The sequence below is a fragment of the Ptychodera flava genome (genome assembly GCF_041260155.1).
Source record: "Ptychodera flava strain L36383 chromosome 23 unlocalized genomic scaffold, AS_Pfla_20210202 Scaffold_24__1_contigs__length_23054250_pilon, whole genome shotgun sequence".
Classification (NCBI taxonomy): domain Eukaryota; kingdom Metazoa; phylum Hemichordata; class Enteropneusta; family Ptychoderidae; genus Ptychodera; species Ptychodera flava.
Window position 1 is genome coordinate 4,253,424 of NW_027248278.1, and position 10,806 is coordinate 4,264,229.

The 10,806-nt window shown below is 36.1% G+C and overlaps 1 protein-coding gene across 1 annotated transcript in view; it reads left to right on the forward strand.

Annotated features, from left to right (window-relative positions):
• Positions 1-9,375, forward strand: part of LOC139124942 (serine hydroxymethyltransferase, mitochondrial-like) — a 38,125-nt gene extending 28,750 nt beyond the window's left edge. The window contains exon 12 of the mRNA XM_070691058.1: positions 3,312-9,375. Within this exon, the coding sequence (XP_070547159.1) occupies positions 3,312-3,445 (134 nt within the window). The 3' untranslated portion in view covers positions 3,446-9,375. The remainder of the gene's footprint in view (positions 1-3,311) is intronic.
• Positions 9,376-10,806: the final 1,431 nt, after the last annotated feature.

Here is a 10,806-nt window from a genome sequence, read left to right on the forward strand (position 1 = left end):
TTACAGTTTTCAGAAGTACGGACGATCGCGAAGATTTTTATGGTTTGTTTTTTTTAATGAAATAAAATGTTTATTTATTGAAAACAAATTATGTAAATGTGTTCTATTAACAGCAATATTCTTTGAATGAAACTGGAGGAAATACAATTTTTTACTAAAAACCCAGTGAAATTTTATAGCAGCCATATTGTCAATATTACTGGTCACATGACTGGTCATCTGATTGGTCATGTCATATGTTGTTCCCTAAAATGTATTTTTAAATATTGTGAATTATTTTTTGATAAATCATAGCCATTTTAGATGCATATTTCTGCAAGGAAGACATAAAGCAGGTGTTTACATATAAAATATGTTGATTTTCAAATACAGAATCATGTCAGATGCTGATGTTTGTGGTTCATTTACTGTGCCTTTTGTGAGAAAAATCGTAAACAGGCACATCTATAAATAAAGTAAAGGGTAGTTATTATTACATATGTGTAAAGACAATGCCATGAAAATTGCAACTGTATTCAAATTTGCATCATTTTATAGATTCCATACACGTCCTGATGCTTCAAATATTGATATTCTTCGCCAACTCTGGTCACATGATGAATCATGTGACCAGTCATGTGACCTGAAAATACAAAACTTATGCATAAAAAGTGCAAAATTTCATGCTGATTCAGAAAATATATGGTTTATTGGTACTTTCTTAATTTTTACTCTAAGCAGTGTTGATGCAATGACCACACCCCAGATTTTATCAATATTTACATAGGGGGCCTGGTATATAGGAATACATTGACCTTGGTAGTCAAGGGGTTAATGACAGAGTTACTTCTATGCTAATTGGTGTATGTGTTTGTAGGGACGATTCATTCAATATTTGTTCAACATCACAGCCATATGGGCCATGAAAGTCTTACGTTGATTTTTATCACAACTGGAAGTTGTGATATAGAGGTGGTTTCAACCGGTGTTTGATGTCGTCCATTTCCGTAAACGACAAAAAGTCAAAAACTGCTGAACAGACTGCGTTGATATTTGATACCGATACGTAGACTGGTTCCAAGGTTCCAATTCCGAAAAATGGAGCCAAACGGAGCGCCGGTTAGATAGTTTTGGGAAATTTCTAACCCCCCTTTTTATCTAATTGATTTTAGGGGTCTTTCATATATGTAGTTTTGGAATGTACACCAATCCTGCATTGTGGACTGTTTTATGAGTTGTTGAACAGAAATGAGGTTTTGATGAATGTTACAAATATGCAGGATGGCTGATTCAAAGTATCAGAGATTTCTATGGTCTTTTGGGCATCAAAAGCATAAAAAAAAAACATATTTCATAGTTTAGATTCTCACTTTTGAGATGACCCTAGGCATTTGTTAAGTAAACATCCTTGAGTCAATATACAGACTTTGACATTCCAGAGATTAAGTATCCACAACCTCACATGTTACAGTCTTTCACTACAATGGTATGGCCCAAACCCATTGTTATCAATGGAGAGTGTGGACCTGTCTACAGGAAATTGGGGTGAACAGGTTAGACAATGACGTTACAAGTTGTAGGTTAGTTCTCACAGCAAATTACAGGGAAAAAAATTATTTGAGAAGTTCTCTCCTTTAAATAGAAGTATATTACAATTTAAACCTGTCATGGATAGATTGCTCTCAAATGATCTGAAACACAGTTATTGCCCATTAGCAACAAATCTATAGCAAGATTTATGTAAAGTTCATGAACTTACACAAGGTATTAGACAAAAGATGACCATGACTTTGCTACTTTTCAACATTTATTTCAATCAGATTTCCCCAGCTTAGTGTATAATTTTGTAATCTTAATTACTGTCAACTTAGCTTTACTAACTTATTCATACCTCATTATTCTTACACTACTGTTATACCTTATAACCACAAAATTTCAAGAGATGCATATATGATTGTCACTTAACAAACAATTTACAAATATGTCTTCTGCTTTTTCTCCATATACATATACATGTCTCTTTTCTCATAAAAATGGGCTTAAAATCGCAATGTGAAAAATAGTCTTTCAGCTATATGTTGCTCATTGACTTCGTGGTCTGTCTAATTCACAGTGAGTGTGGTTGTTGATAAATGCCGATAATACTAGGCTGTCATTATGACCAAGCGCCATTGGCGGTATTTTTTAACATAATGACCATAGGTCATTATCACATCTGGAAGTTGTGATATAGGGTTAGCTTCAACCGGTAGTGGACAGTCCATTTTCCGTAAACGACAAAAAGTCAAAAACCGCTGAACAGACTGCATTGATATTTGGTAGAGATATTCAGACTAATTCCAAGCTTCCGATTCCGAAAAATGGAGCCAAACGGAGCAGCGGTTAGATAGTTTTGGGAAATTTCTAACCCCCCTTTAACTAATTGATTTTAGGGGTCTTTCATATATGTAGTTTTGGAATGTACACCAATCCTGCATTGTGGACTATTTAATGAGTTGTGGAACAGAAATGAGGTTTTGATGAATGTTACAAATATGCAGGATGGCTGATTCAAAGTATCAGAGATTTTCATGCGCTTTTGGTAATAAAATTGATAAAAAACAACATATTTAATGTTTTAGATTTCTCACATTTGTTATGACCCTTAACATTACAGACTTGATGACATAACTAGCTGCTGGACCTGTTTACTGGCGCATTGATTTAAGACAAAGATCGTTTTATTTTGTAATAAGGACGTGTGATTTCGTAAAACATAGTCTGTTAGCCTGGAAATGTGATTTTTGCGAATATTGCTTACCCCACTGACAAACAGTGTGGTTTGAAAATGGCTGGAATTTGCTACTTCGGGACTTTGTTTTCTGTGTGCATTTACTGACAAACTCCAAACCCGCAGCACCTACCCATTCAGTATTTCATGTACAGGTGTACCCAGAGATAGAGTAGTTTCACAATGTGCCAGTTGTGATCAAGTGCCGGCACACAGTCCATGTAGCCGACAATGAGATGCAAATGATATGCGGTCAAGGTCTCCTCAACTAACTTTCAGCTGGTTCTTCACTTTCTACTATTTTTATAGTATTTTTACAAAGGCACAGACTTATTCTACCTGCAACTTAAAACTGATAGTGATTTTGTAGCTCATTCTTTACTATTTTTCATAGTTTTTGGTAGCCGGTAACAGACACTTCGTGTTCGTGTCGGCTACATGGACGATCTGCCCAAGTGCCATTGGCGCTATTTTTTCATTGTGTGACTGTTCACCTAACCCTGAAGAGCAAGTTTTGCTGAATAACGTAAAATGCCACCCATGCTTCACTGCTTCATTGCAGGCACAGCGAAGCTGAAGGAATTCAAGGAGTTTATCATGCAAGACGATGTCACCCAGAAAAAGATCAGTGAACTCAGAGAGGAAGTAGAGACATTCGCCAGGCAATATCCAATGCCAGGATTTGAAGACCATTAAGCAGAAAGCATGACATATCACATACAAGTCAAAATTTGCTTTACCCCCTTGGGTAGAATGCTCTTCTGGGACAGATATTCTGACTTTCAAATTTTTACAATACTTTTGTGGGATACCACATGTGGGGGCTTGAATTGAGGTTTATGGAGTATGACAAAGTTTCACTATCTTAGTTTTTTTTTAAATTGAAAATTTTATTTTTCCCCAATACAGGTATTGCAGACATTTTGAATTTCAAACATCTGTAAATGTAAGGTAATGTGTTTATCAAGTACCAAATTTTGGACGGTGACCCCCTGATTGTTATTCATGATTTCGTAAGAGAATGGTTGAAAGTTTCATTGGGGACAGGTAGTTTTGAGGCACAAATTACTTATGAAACTACATTTTCCTTGTTTATTGGCCCATCCTACACACAATATGAATAAACCAAATCCTCTTTATAAAAGGGTTTAGTTAAGAGGGTTTCGTTTCATGATGTTTTGTCTCACAGGGGTGTCAATATATATAAATGTCATGAAAAATTTCATGGTAACATGACCATGTTACAAACAGTGTCTTCATCATGATGCAAAGGAGACTTTGATTCTTGTTTCATTTAAAACAGATAGTGAAATACAAAAATATGTCCATTCTGATACAATTTTTTTGCAGATTTATTTGAAAATAGACTTATACTTGGGTTTTGGCCTGCTCGTGATTTACTTGTTCATATCCCAGTGACAAGCAATACTGTCGTAATAATGTTAGCTGTCATGCAGAATTTTGAATGGCTCGTAGTATTTTTATCGGGCGTACTGACAAAGACAGCTGTTGGTAAGGAATGGTATGTAGTCTGCTTAAGATGCTGCAGAAATGTCAATAGGATGGCTGCAAAATTAGTAAATGTAATTTGCTGCAGAAATTTAAATAGTATGGCTGCAAAGTAGTTTATGAAATTTGTGTCCCTGTGGCATTATCAGATATTCTCTATTACATTGCATTAAAGAACCAGTACCTGTAATTTCTGATGATTTTTTCCACTATTTTTTTGTGTTTTGGCCTCAGTTTCTTGTTCTACTTTTGAAAGCATGTTGAAATACACAGTATTCAGCTTGTCAACTCAGCCTGTATATGAACAAAGTGTCTACAAATAGAGTGTCTACTGATCCTTGACAAGTGAATTCTGGTCCAGATTAGAATTCAAATGTAAACATTAACTATGCATTTTGCATATAAACGTGTTACAGTACCTGGTATTTCAACATGCTGTGGAGGGGAGAGCAAAAACTTGCAATTGACGTAAAGAAATAAAAGTGGTGAAAAAATCATGAAAAGTTACATATAGCTACTGACCATTGAACACAGCTATGAATGTTATTGTGTTGGTGGTTTATGGCATTGCAGAATTATCAGATATGTACAGGTATTGTAACATAGCACTAACATAACATGTAATGAGGCAGCATTACAACTTGTTAACTTTTGTTACATAGAAATGTACACTGTAATATTGCATTGTAACTAATAAGTATACATTGTTGGGGATTGGTAACATTGTAGCAATATCAGAAATGTATGGTATATTGCACCTACACAGCTTAGAATGGAGCAGTGTCACAAGCTGTTAACTTTTGTTGTAGTGCTAAGAAGGTATGGTGACACTGCATTGAATAAGATGGGAATGATACAATGTTGCACATTCCACTCACAGGCACACGACGTCTTTTAAAATCACTTGTCTGTAATAGCGCTGTTCACGGTTACAGGTTTGTTACTAAATATAGCTGTACGCGCGCGACATCGCACACGCAGCTTGAAATGCGGACAAATTTTATCAATGTTGCATACGTGCCCGTTTTTGCAGTTAGTACTCAGAGTCGTTAATATGTTTTTTAGTATTCATTGTTACACTAGCAGTCACCCACTGAGATGTATTTTCGTCGTTCTTGCATGCGTAATTTTCAAAAGCGTTATCTGAAAATGCGGACAAATATTTATTTTTGCATATTAATAAGAGAACAGTGACGTAAACTGTGAACGGCCCTATTTTAATGTTGAAACATGCATTTTATTAAAATCTGTGCAAACGGAAATCGTGCGGGCATCTATTGAGGCATACAGTGAACAGTGCCCCGTGCACGGCTGTGGCCGCTTAGCTCAACTGTTAACGTTACTAATTTTATACAAATGGCGAAATTTAAAATTACTTGCCTACAATTTTATTGTTGAAACATACATTTTATTGATAACTGTGCGAACGGGAATCATGCAGGCAGCTTTTGAGACATACAGTGAGCAGCGCCCAGAACACGGCTGTGGCCGCTCGGCTGTCTTGTACACATTACTCTAAAGGTACGAAACTATTTGGAAAATATTTTTAAATTGGACAAAATTAACGGTTATTGGCCATCCTCGAGATTCAAACTTCAACATAATCAAGGGGATACTTACAAAAATCGATCGATCGGCTTCCTAACTTGTAAAGTTAACATCGGCCCTAACTACGGCTGATAATTAGCGCAATGTTTTTTTACAGACAAGTCCCCTGCCAGCGCCATTTTCAAAGTGTGCAGCTTGAAGTTGACGCATGCGCATACTTTCCTTTTAAACCATATGTCATTGTTATTCGTACTGAGGAATGGCCTTCAAAATGGCGGTGTCACGGGAGTTGTCCGCAGGTGAAATTTAGCGACTTACCATCAATTACATGGCCCGGTGCAGTTTTTGTGTTTCAAGAACCCAGTCGATCGATTTGGTACCACGCATGCGACAACACAGAGAAGTTTAAATCCCCAGAGTTGCCAACAACGTTTTATTTTACGGATTTTATTTAAATTATTTTCCAAATAGTTTCGTACCTTTAGAATAATGTGTACAAGATAGCCGAGCGGCCACAGCCATGTTCTGGCGCTGCTCACAGTATGTCTCAAAAGCTGTCCGCATGATTTCTGTTTGCACAGTTATTAATAAAATGCATGTTTCACCATTCAATTACAGACAAGTGGTTTTAAAATTGGCCGAGTGTATACTATAAGTAACAGCAGAGCTAAACGGCCACAGCCGTGCACTGCACTGTAGTGTAGTGATGGGCACTGTTCACTGTATGCCTCAAAATCTTGCCGCACGATTTCCGTTTGCACATTTGTTAATAAAATGCATGTTTCAACATTAAAAATTCAGATAATTGATTTTAAAATTCGTCGTGCGCCTATGATTCCACTGTAGAATTATCAGATATATTGTAATGTAACATGGCTCAAGAAGATACATTGTTGCAAGTTTGTGACAAAGTAGCACACTCAGGAACGTACCTGTAATGTATCATAGTGTTTACATAACTGGAACAACACTGTAATGTTGTTGCATTATGAGAATGGTATTGTTAAAATTGTTTAGCATAGCTATGAATGATACAATGCTGTAAGTGTGTTACATCTTAGCATGATCAGAAATGTTCCTGAATTGTAGTAATATGGCCAGGAATGACAGTGTTGCTAGTTTTTAACAATGTAGAATTATCAGAAATTTACTGGTATGGCATTGAACAGAAGAATGTATGAGCTTTGAACTTTTTAATTTTGGATCATCTTGAAAAAAAAACCCCATGCCATACATTGTCATTCCATGTGTGAAATGAAATTCTTCCTTAGTCAATATTGGTATACCGTATGGTCAGACTCATTACCGAGAATGATGACTTGTCATTCATAATGACATACAGTACAGAATTGTTGCGTGATATTGTTTCATTCCTGATACAGATCTTGTCATAATGTATATTGGGCAAATGGTATTTTTCTCATTGTGAGGAGTTCATACAAAACAAAGGAGTTTTACTACATTTTGTATATTGTTCAAAATTACTGTGGCTCTTGCAGTATGTATATGGATTATTCTGTAAAAACTTATGTTGATATTGCTACATAGTTACCAGTGTGTGCTTGCATTGTTTTGCAACTACATACATATTGCAGCAGATGCATTGTTACTGTGTTTGCAAAAGGTATTACAATTTATATCACACGCCTGGTAACAGAGAAGTACATGATTTTCTTCATCATCATTAGGAGTGTTGATATTGTTACATAGTCTCCAGTGTGTATTGACTTTGTTTTACAACTCAATGCATATTCAAACACATACATGTACATTGTGAGCAATAGGTTACTATGTTAGCAATATGTAATACAATCATACGATACATATTCCAACAGATATTTTCTCACTATGTTAGCAACAAGTAATACAATTTATATTACACCGATGATAACAGAAATATTCATGTGATATCATGTGATTTATCCACACAAGGGGTACACCATTTGATCCAAGTTGCATGGGTCGGTCAGTTGAAAATGGCAAACAGTGAAGATTAAACATATAAATTGTCTCCAACCATGCTGCTGTTGTGACAAATAAGTCATCTGAACAGAAAAGAAGGATTGTAAATCTCCAAAGAAAGTACGACATGTTCTGCTTCTCTCAAGGAAAAGGAGAGGAAATCTTGGAAGACGAAAATAATAAATATCCTTGTTCTGATCAATTTACCCTCCTCATACTTCCCCTCCTATGATCTGCCAGGGAAGCGTCTTAGAAAGGGTTATATGCAGCGAAGACAAGTCATGAACTTAGGACAGGAAATTCGCTGTCATCAAAATCTTCATTTCCAAAAATAAAAAGAATGGAAACCAATGTAATGCAGTGTATATGTCTTTGGAACATAGCGGTAGCAATATTTTCGAAGTGAGCTTTTGTAGAAGGGATATTGGCAGTAGCAATAGAAAGCTATACTGAATCCGATGTTGAAATTTGACAAATACAAGATTATAGCAAATTTACATGCAAGTTTAAAATAAAGTGCAGACATTGTTCACATTTATAACTGAAGGATTTTAGAGCTTCATGTACAGTATGTGTTTTCAAAAATGTACAGCGCAAACTTCAGGCATGTGATAGCAATAAAATAATGTGTTGTAGTTAAAGAACAATAGATGCTGGACCCAATGTTTGCCGTACATGTATAAGGTCACAGATAGACAATTTGCATATATAGGTTATTGTCATAGAAACTAATTTGCATATACAGGTTATTGCCATAGCAACAATTTGCATATGCAGGTTATTGCCATGGCAACCAATTTGCACATTGCCAGAGGATTCAAGGCAATGCAGGGTTTCTGTTCTGCTCTTATCCAAACACGAGTCAAGTTATACATTGCATTTTCGGTATCAACATTCATAGCAATTACAGTCTTTATTTTGTTTGAACTATGAGTTATAAATCTTTATTTTGCATGCTGTATTTTTGACAATTTAAAGGCAACACCTGTAATGTTTAATGATATCTTCACTGTTTTTGGTCTGCCAAACAAAACACTTATTCTGCCTCCAAAAGTTATTGAAATAAACAGTGTGAGCTTTTTCACCATAACACATTGTTGACAACACAGAATAATATTGTAGGTAAATGGAATTCTGTCTGGACTCAAATCTAGTTGTCAACAATAATAATGGGCAGTGTACACATACAGGCTGTGTTGCACAGTCACACTCTGGACATTTCAACACACTTTTAATCGTATTTAAAAGACTGAACAATAACATTTGATAGTACTTCGAGTGTTAAGGTTGATAGAATACATCTTTATCATGATTGATGTATGTTACAGATTGAAATTTAAGAAAGTCTTTCTTTACATTGTCTGCCAATGAAGGATTTTCAAACTGCATAGAGCATGACATTGGTGTGGTAGTGACCGGTTATTTTTTGATTTTGGTTCAGAATGTATCCGATGAAATTGGTGGCAGTCTCAAAGTTTCCAGAGAAGTAGAAATTGCATTTCATGTTGTGATTGTAATCCACTGACCATTATGAGCTGTACGTGTTAAAGTCAGTGAAAATGGTATTCCTTAAACTGTAAATAAAAGTATACAAGATGTTATCGTTAGTTTTTTTGTTTTGTCTTTGATTCTGGCAAAGAGTTGATACATTCTATTGTACCGCCTGTCAGTTCTGCTACAATTAACATGCCATACACAAAAATTTGATGGATTGTATGCCTCTGGAGGGTCATAAAATTTGTAACTTTCTTCCATTCTCACCAGTTTGAGTTTGGTTTCCACAACGCAAATTTCTGTGAAAAAATCAGTCCTCGAGGTTGACTGCAAAGAGATAAGGAGTTGCTATAACAATGACCACCAAATTTGGAAAGTGCTGCTGATTTGCAGAATTTCCTGAAGTAAACATTGGCACTTTTCCTTTGTTTTTGAACAGTATATTGGTATGGAAGTTAGACTGAAAGATCCATTGCTTGAGGGCGCTCTAGAAGGGGGAAAGTAGAGAGCTCCATCATTCAGTCTATATGGAAGTCTGCATGGACCAAGTAACTGGCATACTTGAAGAACACTTGACCTGATTTTCTATATGAGCATGACTGGATTTTCTCAGGGAAACCTTTGACAAATAAAGAAAAACTGCACTCTGGATATTTTGATGTTTTTTATTTGGCCTAACATCACACTGACTGGACTGGAAATCCTAGAATTCTTTTACCGGTTCCATGATGCATTGCATGCTAGGGTATACACACAGGCGTTATATTGACTGGGTAGTTTGTAAAAGAGTAGTTTATGGACCGTGGTTCCGATGCATGAACTACACTTATACAAACTACCCAGTCAACATAACGCCTGTGGGTATACAAGGCGTTATGTTACTCATAGAACCTTTTCGCCGTAGGACAACGCAGGGTGTGTTACTCATAGAACACTATCCCAGGGTACACCCTGACTTACATTTTCATTACTGATGGATACAGAATACACGAGTCAATTTTTGGCACTGCAAAATTGTGTCAATCTTGTATAAAATCTGTCGTACAACACAAATCAGTATGTTTTTGTTGTTTTGAGTGTGTTTGCAGGTGACTGAAGGGGCAGTGTACGCTGTCATTATCAAGATGAAATTTTACTATACCACACACAACTGACTTAGTAGACTTAGCAAATGTGGAAAACAAGATTTCATATGATTTAAAGGGCCAGTAAATATGTCGTTTGAGAATTTTTCTTCTAGTTTTTAACGTCAACTATAATTCTTGTTCTACTTCCAAAGCATGTACAGAGAGCATTCAGCTTGTCGGCTCAGTCTGTGCATGTGTTAACTGCATAGTAATTGTTGACAAGGGAATTCTGGTCTGGACTAGAATTCAAATGACAACAATTATAATGCATTTTGCATGTATAGATGCTGTATGAACAAGCTAAACAGTAGGGGTTTCAACATTGTTCGGATATTAGAATGGATGCTACAGGGAAACTGATCTCAAATGGCTTGGGGAAAAATGTCAAACTCCCCTGTGTTTAGTGGAAACTGTTCA